The sequence below is a fragment of the Malus domestica genome, chromosome 15 (genome assembly GCF_042453785.1).
Source record: "Malus domestica chromosome 15, GDT2T_hap1".
NCBI classification, from domain to species: domain Eukaryota; kingdom Viridiplantae; phylum Streptophyta; class Magnoliopsida; order Rosales; family Rosaceae; genus Malus; species Malus domestica.
Window position 1 is genome coordinate 55,024,903 of NC_091675.1, and position 27,059 is coordinate 55,051,961.

The 27,059-nt window shown below is 37.1% G+C and overlaps 2 protein-coding genes across 2 annotated transcripts; both read right to left on the reverse strand.

The window, feature by feature from the left end:
* Nucleotides 1-8,161: 8,161 nt before the first annotated feature.
* On the reverse strand, nucleotides 8,162-10,718 carry LOC103402468 (NAC domain-containing protein 35). Its single transcript, XM_008341222.4, has 3 exons — nucleotides 10,300-10,718; nucleotides 9,880-10,148; nucleotides 8,162-9,333 (listed from the first exon to the last, which is right to left on the reverse strand). The coding sequence occupies exons 1-3, from the start codon at nucleotides 10,568-10,570 to the stop codon at nucleotides 8,428-8,430; spliced, it is 1,446 nt and encodes a 481-aa protein (XP_008339444.2). The 5' UTR covers nucleotides 10,571-10,718; the 3' UTR covers nucleotides 8,162-8,427.
* Nucleotides 10,719-19,775: 9,057 nt separating this feature from the next.
* On the reverse strand, nucleotides 19,776-20,838 carry LOC103416355 (pyridoxal 5'-phosphate synthase PDX1-like 4). The gene is given in 2 exon segments (XM_008354612.3): nucleotides 19,776-20,607; nucleotides 20,610-20,838. Coding segments are annotated over 2 exon segments (411 nt in total). The 5' UTR covers nucleotides 20,686-20,838; the 3' UTR covers nucleotides 19,776-20,272.
* Nucleotides 20,839-27,059: the final 6,221 nt, after the last annotated feature.

A 27,059-nucleotide genomic window follows, 5' to 3' on the forward strand; every position in this document is an offset into this window, starting at 1 on the left:
TTTGGATCAACATAGTAGTCTAAAGTCATGTCTCAAACAAAAAAAAAAAACCAACATAATCTGCCAGTAACTGTCTATACGAGCATGGATTACTAGTGAATTCACCATAATTAAAATATATGGCAGAAAATTACGAAAATTTTCAGACACATATTAGACATCTATATGTTGAACATATCCAAAATTCAGGTCATTTGGTGACCATTAGACGTGTCATTCACCCGATTAAAATCAAGACACGCAATCTGCCAGAAACAATTATATGCATCTATCATGAATTTATACATCCATAACAAATTCAATTTCATATCATTTCAATTTCGATGTCCAAAAGAAACTTTAGTAGTCAAATTTCATCCTTTAAACCGACATCATAATTCAAATTGAAAAGATTTACAAGCATAAGACTTAAACAATGCCATACATTAGCCTTGAATAATTTATTTTCTTCTCCCCTTATGGCACATAAAAATTGACTGATTAAAGCATTGTTTAAATTCTTTAGGCATGGGAAAAACTAATAAACTATATACAAGTTTGAAGACTTATGCTTATCAATTTAGTCACATGCTCTGAATGAAATACATACCTTATGCCTTCATATGTTCACCACTTTTTTATAAACCTTCATATGTTCACCACTTCTTTATAAACATATTTATAATCACATGACCAACCACAATTCTCAAATAATAAATAGATAAAATACAAATGAGAATTGTCACATAATTACGACAAACCTCATTTTATTTGTATATTGTTCTTGCTCTTGCCACCGAATGCTTTCTGCCATTCTCAGTCAATTCACAAGTTATGCGTCCATTTCATAATTAACTAGTCATATACAATTGACTATACCAAGATATGAAAGTAAAATTGTACATATTCCTTATGTGTTAATATCACTATGACCATAAGCAACAAAAGTACTACATAACTATTGCGTATCTGCCATATTATACATATATTTGTGTCTTGTATGGGATCATCTCAAGCTTAAAGCGATATATGACCACCCAATCCTTGTATAAAAACACACCATATGTCTATTTTGCTACATATTTGCAAATTTAAAATTTGATCCATATTGATTACTTCCCACAACAACCAATGACATGGCAATCCAATTCAGTCTATATATATGTCCCACACATTAAGACAACTGGTTAAAAAAATTGATTTGCACAAATTTATTTTACCCATAGAAATAAGAAGCAATAAGGATTTGGGGTGTTTTCCAAAACATGTCCGTGAGGCATTTGAGGGGGTGCTTAGTGTCCCCTTTGCGTCTGTTCACCCTGGAAACTGCGGGTGGAGCTGATGAGGCCAGCCAATAGGCTCACTCATGTACTACTAACAAAATAGCCATGAACAAACAAGATATATATGCACATTTATATGTATGCTTCTGGGTATGCCTTAAAAATTCAACTTTTCCCAGACATACTAATTTCCACAGATTTGGTCTATTTGTCAAGGAGCCCCCATCTAAAACTTTAACATTTGGAGCAAAAATTACTTAACGATCTGCTGCTAGTTAAAAGAAACTGTAAAGCACTTGTTTAAACGAGGAGACCAAAAGGAAAGGTTATACCAGGATTTCATATGCCAATGTATATATATGAACCTTCCCATCCATATGTTAATGCCTTCATGTCTTTTCCATTGTATGTTTTCATATGTGATTGGTAGACTTTCAACATTTATCCAAATATCAATTATTGATTAAGCTGTTTTCTTTCAGTCTCTAAAATCAATTTTTCTTAATAGATTTTAGGGCTGGTTTGGTATTACTGTGCTTTGAAAAAAAGCTGTTGTGAGAATAAGCGGCTGTGAAATAAATTAGCAGAGTGTTTAGTAAATTTTTTTGTAAAAGTGCTTTTGGAAAAAAAAGCAGTCTGATAGTGGGTCTTTTCATTAAAGGAGCATTGTAGCTCCGTGTGCTTTGAAAAAGAGCCAGTTTTCCAAAGCTGCAAATAACAGCTTCAGCTTTTTCCTTTGATTTCAGCTTATTCTCACAGCAACTTCCAAAATAAGCCTTTTTTTTTTCAGTTTACCAAACACCTAAAACCCTCCCAGCTTTTTTTCATGGGTGCTTTTTTTTTTAAGCACCTTACTCCCAAACCACCCCTTAATCATATAATCAGCTGCTCTGATACCAATTGTTAGCCTTATAAGGTTATACAATTAAAATACAAAAGAATGAGTGACTGACCTGATTCCAACGGCGGCTATGAAAGTTGAACACGAAAACAAGCAGGGCACGGCAACACCAAGATCTTCTATAAACTCCTAGCCGAATACAACTACTCTATGGGAAGCATTATGTTGTGTTTGCCAATGCATATATATATGTTCTGTTTTACTTTGGGAGAAATGAGGTCGTGTGTGAGTGCCAATGGATCTTGTAAGTGAATTAGCGCTAAGGAAAAAAGGGAGGTCGTGGCAAAGGGGAAGTTGGAAAAAAATGGACTTCAAGAGAAATGGCAGAATATGGGAGGTTGAGAGAAGAGGAAAGGTACGATGGGAGTTCTTTGTGGGTGTAGGTATATTTTTTTGGAAACTCGTAAGATTTAAAAATAATTTTCATTTTTATACCAGATAGTTTTTATTTTAAATTTTCTAATAAAAACATATCTTTATACAAAGAATAATACTTTTAAAGTTAGAGTTTCTAAGTAGCATATCAAACAGGTCGTAATATTCTTGAGTTAGGGAGTGAACTAAGATTTAGAACATGTTGAGTATCAATTAATATTTTGTCCAAACAAAACTATACATCATCCAGATGAGGTTATCCGATTTTACGTACAATATGAAACACATAAATATAAATACACAACACAAGTAATCAAGTCTTATTTTAGAAAAAAAAAAAATCAGCCATCATACTCTATGTTGAGCAAAAATTGCAAAATCTTTCTTGAATGAGCCTTCACCAAACATATTTCCACTCTTGTTATAAAATTAATTAATCGTATGACTGTAAGATGTCTTATTGGGCCTTCAAATAAGTTTTGAATTTCCAATCCAATTGAGCTTATAAATTGTTGTGCATGACAACTTCCATTACACATCCCAAAAATGCTCAATAACACTTAACCCGCGGCCATACATAGCAAGGCTAGAGTTTTCGCACGAGTGTAAGCTCTTTACAAAGGACTTTAAGTCTCTTGCGGCTTTAGTGTTTCATTCTTGTAGAGAGAACATCTCTCCTCTTCCATTACGACACTAATGTTGAGGAGAAGCTGCTAGCATCATTGTCTCCTCAAGATTCATCATCTTCTTTGAAAATCAACTTGGCGTACGTATGGAGATTTAGATCTCTTCTCCCTTGGTGACTTTTCGAGAATCATTTCATGGTTCAAAGAAAGTATAGAGAAGCTTTGATTGGAGACATTCTATCCAAAGTGTAGGGTTTGGTTTTAGAACCAAAGTGTGGATTTTGATTAAATGATTTTTCTCCCTTATCTCTTTAGAAACTAGATTCGTTATGCCTTGAAGATAATGAGAAAATCGTTTTGTTTTATAAATATATGATGATCTAGCTTTTGTTGCCTAACCTTTGTTAAAAGCATGAGTTATTCAAATAAAACCTTAATTATTTCAAAAGATTTCCTTCACATGTTATCCAAACTCACCAAAGACGATCAAGCATTCATACAAGGCTTTACTGAATGCAATGCCAATAAGAAAAACGCCTCTATGAGGAGGGGAAACAACCGCTTAAACATTGTGGAAGACCAAAGAAGGTCCAGACGCCTCATATCCACCAGCATGGCCAAAGCACGAACAATAAACAAAGCCACCAAGATTATTAGCATCTCCTCCTCGCCTTGTTCTATGATAGAGCTTCCATACTAAGCCTAAGATCTACCAATATCAACTAAGAGCACCAAAGAGAAGACCCTAAAACAACTATGGAACGAAAAGCAGAACCTTGGAAATGCCAAGGAAAATATAAAACTAGCCCAAAAGACTAGGGGAAAAAGCTCTCCACAAGATTTCAACTTAAATTCAGTCTCTAAATAAATTATGTGCAATCTAATTATCTGTAATGACTAAAAGAAAAATGTATTTTGATGTAGTTCTTATGGCGCAAAAATACTAATAAAGCTGCAAAATACTACTAAGGGCGGAAAATGGTGAGTAATAATATCTAATAGCTTGTAAATAGTGTCTTTTGAATTACATAGATGTGTAACATTCAACATGTGCCGTTGAAAGTTAAGGATGACATCTAGCCCGTTGAAACATGAATATTTATTTTTCTTTGTTATGAGGGTTCGGTTTATGGCTCCTCTTGACTATTTGTAATTTCTTATTGTTTTATTTAATAAAATATCACCTTGTACTGTTGGAGTTTCTCATTTAAAAATGATTTCTCTTTAGTAAAATATATCATCTCACCTCATACCCCTTTTAAAAAACAAGCGCTATCATGCCTTCTCCGCTTCATCAAATAGAGAGATTTTTCATTGTGACCGGTACATATGGGCTGGTTTGGTATTGCTGTGCTTTGAAAAACAACTGCTTCTGCTGTGCTGTGAGAATAAGCTGCTATGAAATAAAGCAGCAGAGTGTTTGGTAATTTTTTTTTGTAAAAGTGCTTTTGAAAAAAAAAAACAGTATTATAGTGTTTGATAAATTTTTATGTAAAACAGATGTGAAAAAAAACTAGTTTTTTCAAAGCTGGGTTTTGTAGCTTTGTGTTTTTGGCTTTTTTTTTCACCAAAAACTGTGAAAAAAAGCTGGCTTTTTTTGATAGCCACTTTTTTTTTTTTTTTCAGAATCACCTCAGTATCAAACCAGGGCATAGGATAGTACACTATGTGTTATTATACAAATGATGAAATATGTGTGCTAAAAAGTTAATAACTTAAAAAATAAAATTTCCCACCACTTGTATTAAAACACGTGATGTACCACTTGTATTCCTGTCACAATAAAAAATTTCTCCATTAAATGAATGCGTCCAATGACGCATATTGGGTGTGATAGAAGGACTTTTCTGTTGTCGTGACATTTTGGCCAAGAAATTTACAAAGAACTAGAGAGGCCAACAACTAATTAGGTCACGTGAAGAACTAGAAGCATTGTTTTTTTTTTTGGCAAACAACCACAAGCATTGTTTTGTATTTGTGCTGGGCATTGTGCAAGGGTAGTGCTATATCTGTTTTTACTTCTTACACGTTTCTTTTAATTTTTTATTTTCGGATCTAATGTATTGAAGAAAATCAATGGCAAAAAATTAACAAGAGTGTGAAAAGTAAAATAGAAATATGAATAACACTTTCCAATACCACAAAGCTAGCTAGTGTGGCAAAACCATCATAAGCATGGACCTCCTTGGACTAGTCTCTCTAACAACAAGAAAATAAATTGTATGACACCGGTACATCGTTGCAGCGACTTTTCTATGCCAATCATGTAATAATATGTGAAGAAACCTTAAAACATATTATTGCATTATTATCATGAAAAGTCATTGTAAAACTGTAACCGTGTCATATTAATATTTTTCCTCAAACAATACACGAAAGCCGAGCTCAGCATGACGCGTACTTGCCCGCAAAGCTGCACACATGCGATGCAGGTCTCATTGACTTGTCAGAGACTCAGAAGTAATAATTAATATTCCAACCTACTAATTCACAGTTATACCCTAAAATATGCAGCTCTAGTAATCCCATTGAGAATGCTGGCTACTGAATACTGGTGCCTACCCCCCCTCTCCCATGCTTCGAATGTAGTGTGCGTGTACCGCGAGAGGTCTGCATCCAGCTTCCTGTATATATCACATGAAGAACAATACATCGATGCACCCCTAAAGTCTAAGAAGTTATTATAACATGACGAATATTGGCGGCTTGGAGTTGCACTAGAATGCAGGCCCTCATCCATGCCACTCCGATCCATCAAATAATGTTTGATTTACATCTTCCCCTTACAATTTATACACATGCGCATGCACATACTGTTTGAGTTAATATTTGAACATTAGGCTGCAAGTGTGTGGAAGCCTAGAGATGCAAATTAAAAGAAGACTTGCCCGAAACCCAACATCATGCCCAGACACAAATTGGCGCCTCCCCATTAATGCATAGGCCATGTGCCTATGATTTAAATGTCAAGTGATGGGGACTTCACAATCAACCAAAAAACACTTTTTAGTAGCAATACAAGTAAAAAGCTGATGACTCACTACCCTCTAAATGCTTTTGGGTAAGAGCAAAGTCACTGCAGTCGGGCTAATTTGCTTATAAAAGGAGGAAGAAGCCTCAGAGACAAGGACACTCAACCAATCAAACAAACAAACATACAAACTGTGCTCTCAGGCCAGATTTACATCTAAAAGCTATAATCAGCCTAGATCTCAGTTTTGTCTTGTTTAGAAGCTCTGCTATCACCCCTAGTGGCATAGTATCAATTCCCTTGTGTAAGATGGTTTACCATCCATCCTTTTTTTTTGCATAAAAACCTCTGTAAACTCAAAGAGGAGCGATTGCAAGAGGTTCAACCTTGCCAGACAAGGTGAAATCTTACCCGAAACTCTGTGTTTGCTTTCTGAATTTGTAGATCTATTACTTAAATGCATTCTCCAGTATGTATTCAAGTCATATCCGCCTGTTTTCCTACTTTAAGAGTTTTATTTGTGTTTGGATCCGGTTAGTTTAATGGATATGCTCTCATTTAAAACCAATCAAGAACCAAACAAATGACTTAAGGGATCTGAACTCTCCTCATTCGAACATATAAGACTATGAACTAAAAGTCATTGTTCGCAAGGCAAGAAAAAGAACTTAATGTGCACTTAACCCATCTACGACAATCCTTTGATAAGAAGAAGTTCGAGTAACTTGGGGCGCAAGGAATCGACTAAACACAATCTTGTTCTACATCTACTATACTGAGAATTTGAGATAGTAGTGGCATGCCTATCACTTGGTTAGTTTTGATTGCGAGTCTCAAGGCCTACACCTAAGGCCCCACAAATGCACCTTTCAAAACTAACTCTGTCATCTTCATGCAGCACATTAGCATGCAAGAGCCCGACTACACATCCAAAGTGTCAATCCCTTGGGGAGCTGTGCTGAGTGTCGAGGTGCCCTCTTCGAAGAAATCTTCGCCTGAACACATATGTATTGTCACAGCACCAAAATAAAATCAAACTTGTTATGTACAGTCACGGCTGGTGGTGTAGGAGATTTTTATAGCATCGTGGCAGAGGCCGAGGCCATACGTGCTGGGTTGACGGCCTGTGTGGAGTGGGGTTTCGATATGGTGGAGGTAGAGACACATGCAAAGGCGGTGATAGATATCTAGGGTTTAGGATAGTCCATCACATTCATATTCTGGCTTCCCGTTTGAGGTCCGTTGCATTTAGGTTTTCTCCTCTGAAGTGTAATAAAGCCGCCTCTAATTGAGGTGGCTGCTTATATTTTTAAGTGGTGTGTTTCACTGGAATGATTGGGAGCCAATTTGGCTCTTTAACATCCTAGAGGCTATGTTAATATTTCGATTCGTATTCCATAATTAATAAATCAGTTTATCGTTTGGAAAAAAAAAAAAAATCTCTGTAATATAAGAGTATTATACTGGAATATAAACATTATCGACCTTGATTAACTCTTCTAAAAATAACCAATGCAATTTAAGATTATCCTCGCTCCTCCATTCTCTGTTCAGCACTCAGTACAAAGTATACGCGTACCTCACATGTTCATATAGTATGTATAATAATGCTTACAAATACACACACACACACACACACACACACACAAAAGAAGTGATGTTGAGGAATTTAGAGAATAACACATGACCGGGAACCCTAATCAGCACACATGACCGGGAACCCTAATCAGCACTTGATCTCTTGTAGGATCTCTGAACTACTTGAAATCATAAAGAGAATAAGAGACGACGTTCACAAAAGGAAAAGAAGATTCAGTGATTCACCCATACGATTTACTTTGAAACCCTAATTAGGAATTCATTAAGCACCTTCACCAATGCATGCAGTCGTAGTGCTCATATATTCATCCAACACAGTTCTAAGCCTAGCGCTATCACATGTTATATATACAGTGGCCATAAACAAAAGGCAGTTGGGAATAATTCAATTAGACTTACTTTAACCAAAAACCCGGAAGAGAAACTATGAAACAAGATACATATTAGTCATAACATTAAAAGAAAAAAAGTAATATATGAGCTTAATGAGCTAGAACATTATGCAATTAGATTACTAGACTTAGAACTTATTAAGGGTAAGCTAGCTAGCTAGCTAGCTAGATAAATCATTCATGAGAGTAGATAGCTAATAGCATAACTAATTAAGAAGTTTATCGATAGAACTATTATCGATCTATATGTAAGAATAACATTGGTCATCAGTACTTTAGCAATATATATATAATTGATTGATTACTTGAACGGATTGTTGTAGTCCGGCCGGTTTGGCTCTGATATTGGATTCCAGTCCCATAGGCGGTCAGAGAAAGCAGTTGGAAGTGCGTTGGGGGGGAGCTGCTGCTGCGGCTGTGGCTGTATAGTTGATAGTGCTGCCGCTGCTGCAGGTAAATTTGTGGAGAAAAAGTTGTTGGGTTGGGGAGGATGATGATGGTGATGATCATAGTATTGTACTAGATGATGGTGTACATATTGTTGCTGTTGGTAATGATTGGAGGTGGCCTGCTGCTGTACGTGTACAGGTTGGTAATTCAAAAGTCTATGAAGATCATCAATTGCATTCATATTGGAAGATGAAACAGAAGAAGAACCACCGGTGAAGAGCGCTGCACATGAATTGCCAGTACTTGAGATCCCCGAATAGCAATTAGCAGCAATTTGCCTTGAGTTTGTTAGGTGGTGCAAGAAAGTAGGCATCCCTTCTTCCTGATCCACATGATGAGTTGGAGTACCCAGTTGTCCAAGTGCGGCAGCGGTACTAGTACTACTCTCAATGTTGTGGGGCTGGTGGTGGCCGTGATGGTACACCTTATACTTCGAAAGTCCCAAAACTGTTGTCACATCAGAATTTCCGCTACTACCTTCAGTTTCGATGCTAATCTTTTGATCCATCTGATGTTCATGATCATGATGAATTTGCTGCGATTGGCCTTCATTGAAAGCTTGGATTTTTTCCATCACAGTATCAATTGTGTTGGTATTATTGGTGTGCTGCTTTTTATTGTCTGACATGGTCGTCGATTGATCTACTAGTACTGATGATCTAGATGTGGATGCCCTGGATGCCGGGAGACAACGAGGGAGTGATGGGTGGTCTTCAACTCCTGCTCTCTTGTATACTCGGCATAGTGATATTTCTCCCTGAAAATTAAATTAATGCAAATTAGACATCGATTCACCCAAAGCAGAATCAAAGGATCAATCCATATGTTGAATAAGTAGGAAGCAATATTGATTTATTTGGAGAAAATACATGATCCGTTTCAAACTAGCTAGTGCATGTCAAACTAGCTAGTCCGTGTTCTTAAAAGTTTTCTTATCTTTTGTCTTTGCTAATAACTTGTACGTCTTATGCCAAATTGTCTATGATATATACAAAAGAATTAACATAAACTCAAGATCTATAATCTGGAGACTGAGACTAGCTAATTATATTAAGCTATGTATATATAGTGAACTGATCAAAGTTTAGGCAGTAGTGAAGACATAAGGCTCATGTAGTTTCTCTCATATATGTTGAAGATTGTGAGTTGAGGTATAACAAGCAGCAGTCCTACTCGCTCACCATCAGTACTCGAGAAGTCCCAAAGGCTCTGGGTAAATTGAGAAAGAAGAAATCCCGAAGAGCCTAATCATTTCCAAATGAGTTTGATAATTTAGTTTTAATCTATGTATGTATATATGTACCTTTTGATATCGTTCAGTTTCATGATGAGGCAAGCGATATTCGTTCATGATCCAACTAGTTCGAAGACCCTTGGGAGCTTTCCCAGAGTAAAAGACTAGGGTTTTCTTGAGGCCGATTGAGCGGAAGTTTTCGCTTCGGATCATACGGTCGGCTCCAGTTGCCTTCCAATACCCAGAAGTAGTTACCCGGTTTGGCCTATCGCCGTTGCGGTACTTGCGGTCTCTTGGTACATAAAAGAACCATTCCTTCTCCCCGATTGCTGCCATAGCTGCACACAATCATTCATACAAGTTAAGATAAAATAAAATTATCTTAAAGAAGGTGAGTTGAATTTCACATATATGTACTGCTTTGTATATGGCGAATCCAAATGATTATTTGGATCGATCTGTGTGTGGGGAGTGAGTGAATATATATACCTGGAAGTTCCCAAGGGTCATAGCGATAAAGATCGAGAAAAGTAATAAGTTCGACATTGAAGCGCTTGCCCTCAACCTTACGGCGTAGGTAGAACTCTACAAGTTCCTCCTCAGTAGGGTGGAAGCGAAAACCCGGCATCACCATGTCGTGCTCATGCTCATCAACATGCTCATCATGCTCATGATCATGATCATGATCGGCCTTGTTGGAGTCGTCGTGGCTCATTGTTGATGATGATGAGGTGGTTGTTCTTGTTGCTGCAATTGCCATAAACTGATTAGAAACTAACCAATTAATTAAAGCTAGCTAGTTCGTCAAGCACTAGTCTGTACTCGTTATTCCTCATATACCTAGCTTGGGCATCCCGCTGCCCTCTTTATACCAAAAACTCACTCAACAACAGTTATTTTGGAAGGTTATTAACTGGTATATGCAACTGCGCGCAAGTGGTAGGCGAGGTAAGAGAAAGGTTAATATGTCATTCCATGCCCTTAATTAAAAGTTTTTTTTTCTTGAGTAATGCTATTTATATCATGTTTTTATATCACATTGCTATACCACCTTAGGTAGCATCTGATATGGATAACCACATCATTTGAAACATTTGCAAAATCAAAGGAAATGGAGGAGAAAGACTCTTCGTATACTACAATCATCATTTAATTAACTAGTTTTTCTTAATTATTAGTTTATTAAATAATGAATTAAATTTAAAAGTCTGATTAATTCAAATGTGTCTGTCCACATCAAATGCTACCTAAGATGGTATGATGTGGTACAAAAATATGATATGAATAATATTGCTCTTTTTTCTTTGTCTTCTCTTTCTTTCTCTCTCTCTCCAGTTTAACAGGGAGGAAAGGAACAAGGAGTAAAAAAATAGAAAGAGAGAGAGAGAGAGAAGAAAAAGAAAAATGTAGAGCGTAGTTAATAGAAAGATCTACAAAGCTTTGAGGCCCTACATAGAAGAGGTATGCTCGGTGTTTAAGATGAGAAAGTGACATTTCGAAAACAAGACAGGGTGGCCACAGCCCCTTAGCGGTGCCCCTGGACTTTTCTTTCATTATCATTAAAAATTAATTTTATAAATTGCTTTCGTTTCTTATTATAATTTTCAAACCTAGGCCTATTTTTCACTCCACACTTGAACATGCTCAGTGATGCGATGCTAGGGGTGTATTATTTTGGAAAGAGATCATCTCCGGATCTCTTCCATCAAAGTCACCGAATCAAGTGATCTGGATATTCTAAATTTCATCAAACAATAAAAAATTATCACAGCTTTTAAGAGGTCAAAACAAGTGGACCGTTTGATAATAATTACCTCCCTCCTTTACAAAAAAAATGAGAGATCGTGTAAAAATTTAATCATATTTAATCACTATGATAATTACCTCCCTCCTTTTCTTCGTCATCCACTATGTAAATTTCATTTTTGCAATATGAGAATTATAAAAGGGCAAAATATTAATTTTTTTGTTCAACAAGAAACATAAGATTCAAATTTGAGATCTCTTACAATTTGGAAAGGAAAAACCAATAGAATTAAGAACTGGTTAGTAAGTTACTAAACATTTATGTATATTTACTTAAATAAAATTGATAAGTTTCAAGATTTTTTTTTTTTTTTAAGGGGTGAAGTCTATTGTTTCTATATCATTAACCCGTGTCTGAAAATAATAGCCATATATACGCACACATGTATTCATGCATTAGGAAGAACACATATGCATGTTAAGAATAATCAAGGAATCTATCTCCTTTTCATGCATCCAAATTTGTATGAAAGTAATTGGCTGGGAGGTGGTGATGTGGGGCTTGACAGGAGTAACGCATGCATATGCATTATAGGTTGGGGTTGGAACATGTATATATAAGGAGGTTCATAATGTGGGTGATAACTTACAATTATATATTGACTCATAGATACGTTTCATATATTCTAGGCCTCAAAACATTTGGCTACGTGGGTAAATAAATTGGCAATATAGAGAGCAATTCAACTATTTATAAGCACATGTAATATGAGTTCTTGTCTTTTTATTTTTAATATGAAATTCGTACTTTCAATATGCATCATTACGTGTGGCGAATTTCAAACTTAATACGTGGACAATAAAAATTGAGTGTCATGAAGTACATGTAGTCATTGGGTTTCACATATGTGACAACTTGCTCTTATACCATGGAGAAAGTTAAGATTTCACCATAAAACAATTAGTTATATGAGAAGTAACTCAACTACTTATAAACAAATATAAAGTCCTTTCTTTTTCCGATATGAGATTCATAATCTCAAAAGAAGTATATATACTTCTATATGCATGTAAGGTTGTGTGTTTATATATATATATATATATGTTTTTATTATACGTAGTTATCTATGATGACATGCTGAGTGCATAGGTGAGTCAAGAGGAACCCGTGACCATTCTCTTTTTCTTATGTCTGATAATCACATAAAGTGGTTGTTGTTTTGTTGCTTTTGTACATTCATATCTTGAAAATTACAGTATATAATCTAATAATAATAATTCTAAACCAAAATCTAATAATAATTGAGTTATCACAAGCGACTTGTATCTTAGTTTGATTAGTATTAACTTTTGCAATCTAAGTTCAAATCCGTTCGTATAAATATTTTGTAGAGTCATATTTTCTGATCCCACAATTGATTTGAGAATTTCATCTCTCATATGATCTTCTAACACTAGAGTATTGGTTTCTATAGATCCTTCCCCTTTCATTTTATTGCTATATCTGAGATTATTAATTGATTATGCTGTAGTTTCACGTCTTTGTTTGCAAGCAAACTCTTATTCGGGGTCATGTTTTTATTCCCCATTAAAGTTACTTTTATGAAATACATGATCTCTATTTTTCCCATTAAAGTTACTTTCACCATACTCTCTCAAGCCGCATCTCCCCTTTCCCTTTCAGTTAAATATAGGCCACATCACGTTCATTCACTGCGCTAAGGAATCTAACGGGGAATTCTCTGCTACAAACTAGTTCACCAATAAAATCATGCAATCAGGTTCTTCCAAAAACAATGGTTTTAATCTCAACATTTTTTTCCAACCATGATTGCACAAACCTTCATTATAATGCATGATCCAACTTTACGTTTTACGAACTTTAAAATCTACATAAATTGTCTATGCATTATACTCATAACACTGCGATTATGTGAATTGATATTGTTGATTGAAATTGCATTAAACTTTTTTAAAAAATTAGGGTTTTCGAAAAACCCACCCATCGAGCAATCGCTCGAAGCTGCACTGTTGAGCAAGCTAAGACCATGGAGCCAATTAGGCTCCAAAACCAGAACCAGAGACACGATGCCGTTTTGGCAGTGTTGCAACCATCAATGTGGATCTCACCTCAAGTCGACCCAAAACACCGTGACTCACCAGTTTTTGGTGATGTCGAGCCATCTCTGATGACTTGCAGTCATCATCGACGAAGACTTGATCGAGATTTTTTAGAATCTCAATGGAACTCGAAACCCTGATTTTGAATCCATAGGTTTTTGGTTTGTGGACGTCGAGATACCTTTTCTTCGTCACACTCGAGGTTCTTCGTTGAACCCCAACTTGCACCGAAGGTCCTCGACCCAGAACATGGCCGCTAGAAGCGGCAGTGCTGGTTCCCCTATCCGATGACTTCACCTAGCAACATTGGGGTGTTCTTTGGTCCAATCTCGAGCCTAGATGGGCTTGGTTTCTTTTTGGTTCAAACACCAACCTTTTAGGCTTTGGTGTTTATCCCCTCGACTTGCAGTGAAAGAGATTCTTTTTTTGGGCCCGCTCACTACTTCCCCTTTGCTAGGGCCGTGAATACCAGCTCGTGGCTATGGTGTTCCCATGCTCTGCTATGTAGCAGATCACCCCCCGTGGGATTTGTTTGCCTTCTGCCCCGTATGGGCTTGCTCCCTACAACCTAAAACCGCACGAAGGGCTTGCAACCTCTTCTTGCCCCACATAGCCTGAGTTAAACCCATCCCAATTTTTAGGCTTGGGCTTTTCGGTTCAAATAGTTTTCCATATGGACTTTGGTTCAATTTTCGGACCATCGATTTCAATGCTTGATTTTTTAGGCATTATTGGGTTTTAATATTTTTGCCCATCACTGTTTATTGGCAGAAGCTCAATAACAAACAATTGTCAACTCATAAAATTATTATCGTAGGCCTTGAAGAACTACATTCATTTATATGTTGCATATTGTTTTGTATACATTGCGTTTGTAGGAACACATGAGCCTGAAGTTCATACAGTTTCGAACCCGAAGTTTCAAATAATAAGCTTTGAAAACCCGAAGTTTTTCATGAAAATTTAAACCAATACATGTCTAATAGAACCCGAATGTTCTACTTCTATGTGGATGGATTCATAATTTTGTCTCCATTGTACTAACCACAATTTTGTCCATTTATTTTGTGTTAGGGATATGTCGAATTTGAACAAACTCGACTTTACCGTTTTAGAGGTATTTGGAAGAAACTACCTAAAGTGAGTCCAAGATGAAACTCCACCGAATTGCTAAAAGCCCTAGAGCAACCATAGAAGTTCAGACGGATATCGCGGTTGGCAAAGTTGACAAAGTCACCGCCATGATCTTTATACAAAGACACATGCACGACGCACTACAAATCGAGTACCTCACTGAGGAAGATCCATAAGCTTTATGGGTCGCTTGGCGGATCGTTTCGATCACCAAAGAGACATATTCTTGCCTAAAACAAGACACGACTGGTAGCATTTGCACTTCCATGTCTTTAAGTTCGTGAATGAATACAATTATGAAGTTTGTCGAATCCAATCACTTCTTGAGTTCTGTAACGAAGACTTGATTGAACAAGTTCTCCTGGAAAAGACATATTCGGCCTTCTCTATGATCAATATTGTTCTGCAGTAACAATATAGGGCTTAAAAGTTCACCAAGTTTTCTGATTTAATCTCAGTTTTATTTTTTGTTGAAAAGCAGACTCAACTGTTGATGAAGAATCATCAAGCTTGACCTACTGGCTCGACCGTTGTGCCTGAAACACATATTAACGAGAATTGACTACTGAACCATTGTTCTAGGCGCAGCTAGAAGCCGTCCCACCAAGGTCAACATAGTGCATGCCTATCAAAGGGAGGAAATAGAGCCTCAAAGCATTCAACCTTGGTCCAAAGGCGTCGAACTTCAAGAATAAGGGCAAAGCAGCCAATATCATGGATGCGGAGATGTCCTATCGCTGTGGTGCGAAGGACAATTGGCCTTGTGTTTTTCGAGCTCCCTCCAAGATTGAAGTTGAGTATCATTCTCGTCGTAAGAAGTTTGAATCAAACTTTGCTCAAGTGGAGGAACTAGAGGATACAAAGATTGAGGTTTCTCACTTTCAGGAGGCACCTGCTCTAATGGAAGATTAGATTCTTAGACATGGGCTCATATACTGGCTGAATTTTACCCTTACCGGGCCAAATTCCCTATGTGGCCGAACCTCTCTATGTTTTTTGGTTTAAGTTTTGAATAATTTCCTATGTTCGGATAATTTGTTGGTGTTTGTCTTAATTTTAGATATTAAGTTTAATGGATTATTTTATTGAATAATTAATTCAATTAAATTTATGTTTTTAAACTTATGAATGCTAGTGACTAATTCAATTAATTTAATTCTATGTATGACTAGTGGGAAAGTTAGTTGTTTGGTAAATAGTGCAACCATGCACACCATTTTGCATGAATGCACCTATTTTACTAACTTCGTACCTAAGAATGCACCTCTAACAATCCTCTCAGGCACATCAACCTGATAGAATGATGCATATAGGCCTATATAGTGTTGTCAAATGGCACTAAATTGGCCATTAAAGAGTCTCTTTATTCTCCAAGTTCCAGAAGAACATTGTTGAGCTTTAAAGACATTCGAGATATGACCTAAGGCACCTTCGGCCGGGGCCCTTACGTATATGAATTTCTGAACTGTGATAAGCTATTGAGACAATATTTTGTAAATATGTAATTATCTTGAATATATTAACTATTTCTTTATTTTTCAATCTGAAGAGCTTTATTCGCATGCTTGAGCACATCTTTCCCTTTTCAATAATTATCGCGTTGAAACCTTTGTAGAAAACAGAGTTGAATTTCTGTGCATCACTTCTATAAATATGGCCAGAAGTGTATTCTAGAGAAGATGGAGAGTCTCTTGAGTGGCTTGTAAATTACAACCATCAGCTCCATAGAGAACCACTATGTGGCCAGCCCCACATTAGAGATTGTACACCAATTTTTTCTTTGGCATGACCATTTGGGATACCATTAACAAGTTGTGATGCGCTGTATCTTCAAATCTTCTCACGAGCATCCGCTAACCAGAAGATTAGGCGAGTTCCAGCAAGACATTGCATGCCAAACCTGCTCCATGACCGACACTTAAGTTCTGTAATAAAAGATATTTTACAGCTGCCATTTTCGTGCTGTCCTCCTAGCTCTCTCTGCTTCTTCCTTCACTTCTGCTGCATAGTTGTTACTCTTGAATTCTAATTCAAATGAATGCTAAGGGAACTTTTTTCAAAAGTGAGACTCCACTCTCTGCCACCTCAAAGTTATTGATAAACAAGATCTAAAATGGAAAACCACACGTTACGTGATGAGAATCAACGAATAATTGTAAGAAAAAAATCGATGAATAAGATTTTGAAGACAAATGTAGGGAATGTAGGAGTGGTCTCACATCCTTTTATACCTACCGTTTGTTCGTCCAAGTCCAAAAATTTGCTAAATTAACATTAGAAGCTAACTTTAATTTGTTGACAAGTTTTGAATTCACTGGATGATGATGACTCCTCGTTCTCATCCAATCCTGTCATCGTCAACATCACCATCTCTTTTTCTCCAGTGGATGCAGCCAGTCATTTACAATTAAGTTTTGTAAATATAACTTTTTGGGTCTTTGGTTTTAGCTTTGCTATGTAAAAGCCAAATTGTGTCGTATTAGAGGCCTATATACATCATAAAATGGGTCCGGTGGAATCCAAGAAAAAAGAAGAAAGGGCTAATTAAGGTTACTCTGGATAGTAGTAGACACACCAACAAATTTGAACGCGTGAAGAAGTGAAGAATTCTTGGAATTAGAGGTGTTGTTATCTCATCTGGAAGAATGGAACCGTGCATTTAGGCATACAAGTGACATGACTGGCGCGCTTACTTTTGTCCTTTTCTTTCCAAGTCTCAAATGGGTTGAAAGAAACTAATGATGCCCGCCTTCGAGAAAGATCACTTTGACTCTTTGGATCCTTGGGAGGCTGCAATGTATATACATACCCTTTAAAAGAAAAAAAAAATATATATATATATCTTTCGACCTTTTAGTTTGAACGATAACAATCATATCCATATATAGTAAAATTTCTATAGTCATGTTGCAGGGTCGTTTATGAGATTTTGGAAACCATGTGCCAAATTTATAAAAGGGCTTCTCCTTAAAATAGTATTAAAAAAAGTAAAGCAATGTATTGATGTTAGAAAACAATTACTTAAATCAAAATAAACTTTAGCACTCACTGATTGCAAGTTTATAAATGTCATTAATTATAAATAAAAAAGTTACAAACATAACCTTCACTAGATAATCAAAAGCAGTTCAATCTTAAACAACCAAACATGAAAAAAAACTTCAACACACTAACTTTAAAGTTCACTTAAATATATAACCTTATTATATAATAAAATTGGAAAACTATCGTTTTTTAGGGTGTTATTATTGACAATCAAAATATCTCATTGTACTCGAAATTTTTATATTGAGTGATGCTAGGGATGCCAAATTTGTAGACAAAATTTTATAAATTAATTGACATGTAAGTTGATGATTGGATTATTACTTAAACATTGATAAACGTGATCATTTCTTATTAGTGACTCATCATTTAGTTTACAAATTTAGTCTCCCTAGCATTACCCTTTTATATTTAGAAAGGAAAAAAAAAATATACTCTTATAAGGAATGCACAATGAGATTTTAAAGTACTAACAGAAGCAATGTTCTAAATATATAACATTATTACATGGGAACTGTTATTAACACTCCAAAAATCTCATTTTACACTTCTCACAAGTGTATTTTTCTTTCTAATTATAGAAAGTTTGGAGTGCCAAATGAGATTTTTGGAGTGCTAATAACAATTCCCTATTACATAACATTAGATGGCAAAAATTTTGGGGGTCCCTTCAAATTTGGGGCCCTGTGCGACTGCGCATTTCGCTAGCCCCAACGCCCCCTCTGTCATGTTGGTACAAAGTTACTTAAATGAATTTACTTAATTATCTTTAATAAAAGTTGTATGGATTCCAAGAACTAGTAACTAATGAAGTACGCCAATTTCTAAGATGTAACGTTGAAAAAGAGAGCGGTTATAAGATAATCTAATGTTGGACAATACATTCTGCCACCTCCTCATTTAATATTAAAGAAGTAAAGCCTAATATGCAAGGTTTGTGGCATTTGGCAATGTACTTTCTTATTTCTTATCAAGTTTCCCTCAAACATTGCTTCTTGGGCTCTTGCATCACAAATTGTATCTTTACTAATTTAATAAATTGAATGTTTCGACAAAAAAAAAAAAAAAAAAACCTAGCTAACGAATTGTTGATTATTATCATTGTATACAGTACTGGAAGAAGCTGATCAAACCTAGCTAACGAATCAGCAAAAAGCACAGTGGTAAGAGGCCTATTATTCCAACTAGAATCCATAGGTATAAAGATTTGGTTACCAATTTGTTAATACAGGCTATCAAATATGAGGTAGGTGATGAGCTTAATTTGACAAAAATGAAGAGTTAGGCTTATAATTTTCACCCACTTCCAATATCATATACATCACCAAGCCGATCAACATTGACTTTGTCTTAATGCCACGAATTAATAATATACATAACCTAATACTATAATATGTATTATAATAGATAATAAACATGCGTGCGAGTCATTTTCAGGATGGACCGACCATTTGGCTCCCTATTCGGATAATTAATCTTACATTCTGTTATATATGTATGAAGTCTTATTGTCCTCCTTAGTTAGTCCTTACTGGAAAGGTGTAGCACTAGCTGCCCACTTGTTTAATTTCTTCCGGATCCATACCATTGACCTCGCATTTTCTCACCTCTTTGTTTATATATTTTTAACTTTATTTTTATGATTCTTTTTTCCTTTTGACGCTTTAGATATTTCAGAATCTCAGATACACATATAAGATATTGACTTCACCTACATGCATGATGGACGGAAACACCAAGTCAGAAGGTTTATCATCATGATATAACATTACTTTTGGATTTAACATTATTTTCAGTTAGTCATTTATGAACTTACACGTTGATTAATATGCATATGAATATATAAATATAGAAATATGTTTCTCGTGGTGAATTCTTCTAGTACGTGGTATAGAGTCAAATTGCATGTGGCCCTTAACTTAGGTAACTGCAAGTCATGAGCTCGCTACGTACAAATATAAATATTATTGTAAAAATTAAATACATCGAATCGCCATGCTATGGGAGTCACCGCGTCGTCATCTGCTATCTCAGTTTACTACTCTGAAGTTTCTTGGTACATGAAGTTTTTTTCTAGTCCCAGTCTGGTACCTAAACTCATAATTCTGGGACATTTCATACATATGTTAAGTTTTCCATCAGAACCTCCATAATTGATGATGTGGCTCCCACATGGACAATGACTGGGCGCCACATGTCAATATGGGCCCACGTGGGTATTAAACAATTAAAAATAAAAAAACTTTTCTCTTCCTCGATCTCTCCCATTCCTCCGTCTTCACCTCCCTGACCCACCTCCTCCTTCTCCACCACCACCCTTTTCACCCCCTCCATTCTCTCTCCCTAGATCAACCTTCACCTACCCCAACCTAAACTACGCCACCCTATCGCCTTCATCACCGCCATTGCCCAAACCCTAAACCTCAAAATCCAAATCCAAATCCAAACCCTCAAAATCTAAATCTAGACCCTCCAAATCCAAATCAATGGCGTTGCTAAGTTCGCCACCAACGAAGAGATCAATGCCTTGATCGGAAGCCTTGGCCATGGTGGGGATTGTCATAGCCTGCTTGATTTCTTTGATGAGTTGCGGGTCGGACATCAGGGCGATGCCGCCTTGGTCGCGAATGTCGGTGGGAACAAGCTTTAGGGCCATGATGGCACATGCGCTGGCCTCCTCCACGACCTAGGCTTGTTGGTCATTGACGATGTTCATAATCACATTCTTGCGGAACATTTGGGCGAGCCCACTTTGACGGAGAATGATGACTTCTTGCTTTTAGCGATTGCGTTGTTTCCGTACACCACAACCACTCCTAAACCTATCATTTCTAGAGAGAGAAAAATGAAGGTTCTAGAGAGAGATAGAGGGTGTGAGGAAATAGGGTGGTGATTGGCGAGGGTTTCGGGAGGGGAAAAGATTGGGATGGTCTATATAGGGTGTCATTTGAATGGTTCTAAGAAAAAGGGGTGGGTGAGGGTTGATATAGGGAGAGAGAATGGAAGGGGGTGAAGAGGGTGGATGAGAGGGAGAAGGCAGGTCAAGGAGGTGAAGAGGGAGGAATGGAAGAGATCCGGAAGAGAAGAGGGAGGGGAAGAGAAAAGTTTTTATTTTTATTATTTCATTTTATTTATTTATTTAATTCTTTATTTAATTTGTAATACCCATGTTGATACACAAAATCAGTGAGGACTTTGGTATAACAGAAAATGTTAAGTTTGTGACCTTCGCTAGATTGCTCCGGTCACTAGTGTGGATAAGTATGTAAATGGATAAAGATAGGGAAGCAAACACAAGATGTACGTGGTTCACCCAGATTGGCTACGTCCACGGAGTAGAGGAGTTCTCATTAATTGTGAAGGGTTTACACAAGTACATAGGTTCAAGCTCTCCTTTAGTGAGTACTAGTGAATGATTTAGTACAAATGACATTAGAAAATATTGTGAGAGAATGATCTCTATTTATAGAAGAGAGTTTCTAGTTTCATTCTGATATTGACAAGTGTCATTTTGTGATTGGCTTCTGATGTTGACACATGTCGCGCTATGATTGGCTTCTGATGTCGACACGTGTCGTGCTTTGATTAGCCTTCTGGTTGGAGGGAAACTCTTATGTGTCCTTGACGGTATAACATTGACCGGTGCTCAGTAGTTTCGGGATTGGTCAAGTATGGAACAAACAATGCTCCCCTAAGTTCCCGAGTGAGGGAAGCTCCTCGGTTGGGGACTTGCAAGCTCCAAGCCATTGAATAATCACGAAACTTTTAAGTACTGAAGTGTGGTATCATTTTCACTTGCCTTATCTATTTCATATATAGATGTGGCATCTTTTCTGGAAGTACTTTTCCTCCATCCAGGGGTGGTATCTTTAACCGATGAAGATGCACAAGGTAATGTATCAATTTCACTTGAAGCTTACTTGTAGTTTTGGGCTTAGTCAAGTGCGATACAAACCCTATAGTAGGAGTTCCCCAAGTCGCCGAGCTAGGAGATTTGCCGAATGAGGTAATAGACACGGTAAGCAATCGGACTTCCAAGCAAGCAACCTGGATCGGAGGTTCAACTTCGGTTTTCGATTGATTGTTCTCCTTCTCCTTGTGTCGTAAACAGCAACAAGGATAAGGAGAAGCAAATTGAGAAGAGATGATATGAGATACTTTTGTTTTTGAAGAAGTAACTTTCCACATGCTTATTCTTGAATTGGGCTGGAGGGTTTTCTGGTTTCCTCCAGAGTATAAGGCCGACTCAAGAATTTGAGGGTCAAAACAAGTCCATCAAATCTAGAGTATGTTCGACCCTGATGATATGTGATACTTTTTCTATTGACAAAGTAGTGGATGTATCGGTACGTGTTCTGTTACACTTGTCTCCACATGCTTCCTTGTATCCTTCTCACTTGCCCTATCTGTTCCTCAGGCATATGTGGTATCTTCTTTGGAAGCATAAGATGTTGAAGATGAGTACTCGAGAGCAATGTCAGGTAAGTAATCAGGCAAGGAGTTCTAGGCAGTCAGTTCCTGACTGGAAGCTTGATTCTAGAATTATGACTTTAGGTATCGAATGGGACGAAAAAAACTTCATGTATGAAATGTTGAAAACCAAGAAACTTTAGGGTAATAAACTGAGATTAACCCAAATATCCTCTATATGTAAATGTTCATGGCAATTGTAATGTATTATTATTAGTATGTATATTGTGTTGTTGCTTATTCTAATCTACAGGGAGAGAGAGTAGAGAGAGATGTATTTGTAGGGTGTAGAGGATGTGTTATTCCTTCTACGCAGTACTTTTATTTATAGTAATAAGGGAGGGAATAATAGTGCTTTTATTTATAGTAATAAGGGAGGGAATAATCATTCTCCTCCAATGAATACAAGTCCTAATAGGGAAGAATAACTAGTATAAAATCTTAACTAGGATTTACACAATCATACTTAAATACAATGTTTATAACATTCCCTTTTGAGTGTGTAAATACTCATGTAGATTTAGCATCATGTATAGTTGAGGAAGTCGACTCATCGGCACTGATTTTGGGAACACGCTAATCCCAAGTAAAGTAGGAACTTGCATATGGAACTAAGTCTCACAACAAACCCAATGGCTATGGTAAAAACCCAAGTAGGGACAAAAACCATAGTCTAAGGAAAAATGCGTGAGAGAATGCAAAGTCAAATGAAACATATATAGGATGTCATCAGAGATAACCCAAGGTGGATGCCTCGTCAAAACCTCGTTAGGTAGTAAAAACCCAAAAGAAAAAATGCTTATAATAGTAGGAAAAAAAAGTACATTAAGATCAAGCAAGTATACTTTAGGATACTTCCCCTGAGTTTGACATACCTATTCCTTAAATAAGCTTCTGAAACACCGCATTCAGTAGTGATTTGGTGAAGAGGTCGGTCAGATTGTCTTGTGAACGGATTTGCGTGACTTCAATCTTTTGATGCTCTTGCTGTTGATGTTAGAAGATGAACTTTGGCGCAATGTGCTTGGTGTTGTCTCCTTTGATGTAACCCTTATTGAGCTGTTCGATGCATGCTGTATTATCTTCATAGATCGTCGTTGGGACATCAACGACGGGGTAAAGATCGCATGAGCTTTGAATATGGCCCATAACTACTCTTAACCATAAACATTCTCAAGTAGCTTCGTGTAAGGTGATAATTTCAGCATGGTTAGACGAAGTGGCAACTACGATGCCTCCAATAGTAAAGACATAACCCGTTTGCGAGCGTGCCTTGTGCAAATTAGATAAATATCATGCATCGGCATAACCAACAAGGCGGAAATCAACTCGAGATAAGGGGGATGCAGAATCACTCGAGGATACGTAAGGATAGAACAATCCTAGATCTGTAGTACCATTAAGGTAACAAAAGATGTCTTTAACACCAGTTCAGTGTCTGGGCGTTTGTGCATTACTGTATCTTGCCAAAAGATTAACAGGGAAGGAGACGTCGGGTTTAATGAATTGAGCTAAGTATAATAAAGCGCTTATCGCACTTAAATAAGGAGCTTCGGGTTCCAAAATCTCTTCATCATCCTCCTTTGGACTGAAGAGATCTCGTTTTGCATCTAGCGATCGTACGACTATAGGAGTACTCTAAGGCTTCATTTATCCTCGTTAAAATGATGCAACACCTTTTGGGTGTAGTTCGATTGATGTACTAAGATTCCATCCAATTGGAGCTCTATCTCAAGACTAAGATAATATCGAGTCTTTCATCTCAAATTCTAACTTCAGGTGCGAGACAGTTCTCTTAAGCTCTTCAGGAGTTCCGATGAGGTTTATGTCGTTGACATAAATTGCAACTATTGCAAAGCCGGATTGTGACTTCTTAATGAACATGCAAGGGCATAATTCGTTGTTCACATATCCCTGACTAGTCAAATACTCACTCAAACGGTTATACCATATTCTTCAGGATTACTTTAAACCGTAGAGTGAATGCTTTAGCATAATTGATGTGTTCCGGGGTTTGGAAAAATTTTATCCAGTCAATTTAAGTCATTAAGGAACTTTCATATAAATTTTCGTATCAAGATCCCCATATAGATATGCAATTACTATGTCCATTAGCTGCATACTCAGTTTTTTCAGAAACTATCAAACTGATAAGGTAGCGAAAAGTAATCACATCCATAAGGGGTGAATAAGTTTTGTCATAGTCAATCTCGAGGGATTATGAGAAGCCTTGCGTAACAAGACGAGCGTTGTAATGCACAATTTCGTTCTTCTCATTATGCTTCCGAACGAAAACTCACTTGTAGCCAAATGGCTTCACATGTGGAAGAGTAGGGGTTACAGGTCCAAATACCTTACATTTTGCAAGCGAATTGAGTTCAACTTAGATTGCTTGTTTCCAGTTTGACCAATCAGTTCTACGTCAATATTCATTAATGAAACGGGGTTCAATGTCATTGCTCAACATGATCTCAGTAACTACTGCATATGCTAATGCATCGTCGATAGTCATCTTATTTCTACATTAAACATCATCCAAGCTAGCATAATGGCCCAAAATCTCATGATTATCGGGTTCAAGGATGCTTTCGTAATCTATAATTTTCTCATGAGTTAGATAGAATGAGTAAGCGATAGTCAAATTCATAATAGGCTCAACAGTTTGTGTTGTGGGTTTCTTCTTCTAGGGGTGTGAATCTTTTGAACCAAGTGGTCTGCCATGCTTTTGTGTAGGGGCAGAGGATTGGCAAGCCAGTAATGTACGTGGATTGGCCAAAGTGGCATCCTGGGCCTCTATGAGGGAAGTCCATTGTAAATTTGGTACATCCAAGAAAGTTGGAATATGTGATCTTGTCACTCGTGCTAGATTCGTGAAAGCATCTGGCATGCTCTGAGCTACGCTTTGAAGATCTAATATGCACTACACTTCAGTTTCAGACTAAGCAATGCGGGGATCTAAATGAGACAAAATGGGAGTCATCTACGATAATTCGCGTTGTTCTTTAGGAACAGTGACATTCTTATCTCCCCCTAATGACGTGAGTACTGTCTTATAGAAGTGACAATCTATGAAACGAGTGATAAAAAGATTTACTGTCAAAGGTTATAAGTGACAGATAATTGAAGGAGAATCATATCCGACATAGATTCCTATCTTTGCTGGGTCCCTATTTTTGTATGTAAGGGGGGGCGAAATCGACACATAAACCGCACAACTAAAAACACGCAGATGCAATATGTCGGGTCTTGGTAAGTAACAGGCCTCAGATGGACTAAGATGGCTGGGTGCAATATTGCATGGCCCCAAGAAGCGATCAGGAGTTTGGTACGTATGACCAACAATCGAGTAATCATTTATAAACGCTTAATGAATGCATCTGGCAGGCCATTCTAGGTGTGAACATGGAGTATTGGATGTTCAACTTTAACCCCAACCGACATGTAATAGTCATCAAAAGTGTTAGATGTGAATTCTCTAGCATTATCCAATTGAATAAGTTCGATTAGATAATCAGGGTGGTGAGCCCTGAGCTTGATAACATGAGCTAATAGTTTGGAGAATGCAACGTTCCTTGTGAACAACAAGTACACGTGTGACCAACGTGTGGAAGCGTCAGTACCATAAATATCTAAATGGTCTACATGGAGGGTGAATCGATCCACCAATGTTCCCCTGAATCCTTTGTAGAAAAAATAGGAAGATTCGAACGAATCTTGTCCTACGAAGGCTTAATAATAACCTTTCCCATGGAGCAGGTTTGACATGCGATTCCTTGAATCGAACATAACTTCGGGTTAATGGATGCCTGTGTGAAGATTTAAGGATGTGGTGCATCGCTGTTCGTTCAGGGTGTCCCAAACGATTATGCCAAAGTGTAATTTTGTGCGCGGTCCTTGAGGTAGATGGCCACATAGTGGCTTTCTATAGGGTGTATGGTTGTAGTATACAGACCACTCGAGATACTCTCAATCTTTTCTAGAATATGCTTTTGGCCATATTCGTAGGAAGTGGTGCATAGAAATACAACTTCATTTTCTACATAGGTTTCAATGTGGTAATTATTATCTCTAATGTCCTCAAAACTCAACAACGTTTTGCCGAAACGTGGAGAATAAAGTGCCTCTTCAATGGTTAAGATTGTACCATTGGACAACATTATACATGCCTTATCGTATCCTTCGATCAAGTTGGATGAGTCTGAGAGGGTTGTCAGAGGTGCATTCTTAGGTACAAAGTTAGTGAAATAGATGCGTTCATGCAAAATGGTGTGCGTGGTTGCACTATTTGCCTGACAACTAACTTTCCCACTAGTCATACCTAGAAATAAAAATTAGGGTTAAACTCTGTTTACAACCCTTTCGTGGTTTTCAACATTTAGTACATCAATTTTTTTTTGTCCCAGAGTCATACCTAAAGTGTTAATTTCGGGACAGTCTCATACATCCATTAGTCAAACTGTTAATTCCTCTGTTACGTGATGATGTGGCGCCCATGTGGACAATGGGCGCCACGTCATCACTTAACGGGATAATTAATAGTTTGACCAACAGATGTATGAGATTGTCCTGAAATTAACACTTTAGGTATGACTCTGGGATGAAAAAAACTTGATGTACTAAATGTTGAAAACCATGAAATATGAGGGTAGTAAACAGAGTTTAGCCCTAAAAATTAATTTGAATCAGTCACATGCATAAAATTCAAAAATAAATATCCATTCAAAATAATTTAA

What these genes read in the sequence shown, in the direction of transcription:
- LOC103402468 (XM_008341222.4), bottom strand. Translation starts at nt 10,570, where the DNA reads ATGGCAATTGCAGCAACAAGAACAACCACCTCATCATCATCAACAATG. An exon ending in TGACCCTTGGGAACTTCCAG is followed by an intron (nt 10,149 to 10,299) that starts GTATATATATTC and finishes GATTGTGTGCAG; the next exon opens with CTATGGCAGCAATCGGGGAG. An exon ending in AAACTGAACGATATCAAAAG is followed by an intron (nt 9,334 to 9,879) that starts GTACATATATAC and finishes TTTAATTTTCAG; the next exon opens with GGAGAAATATCACTATGCCG.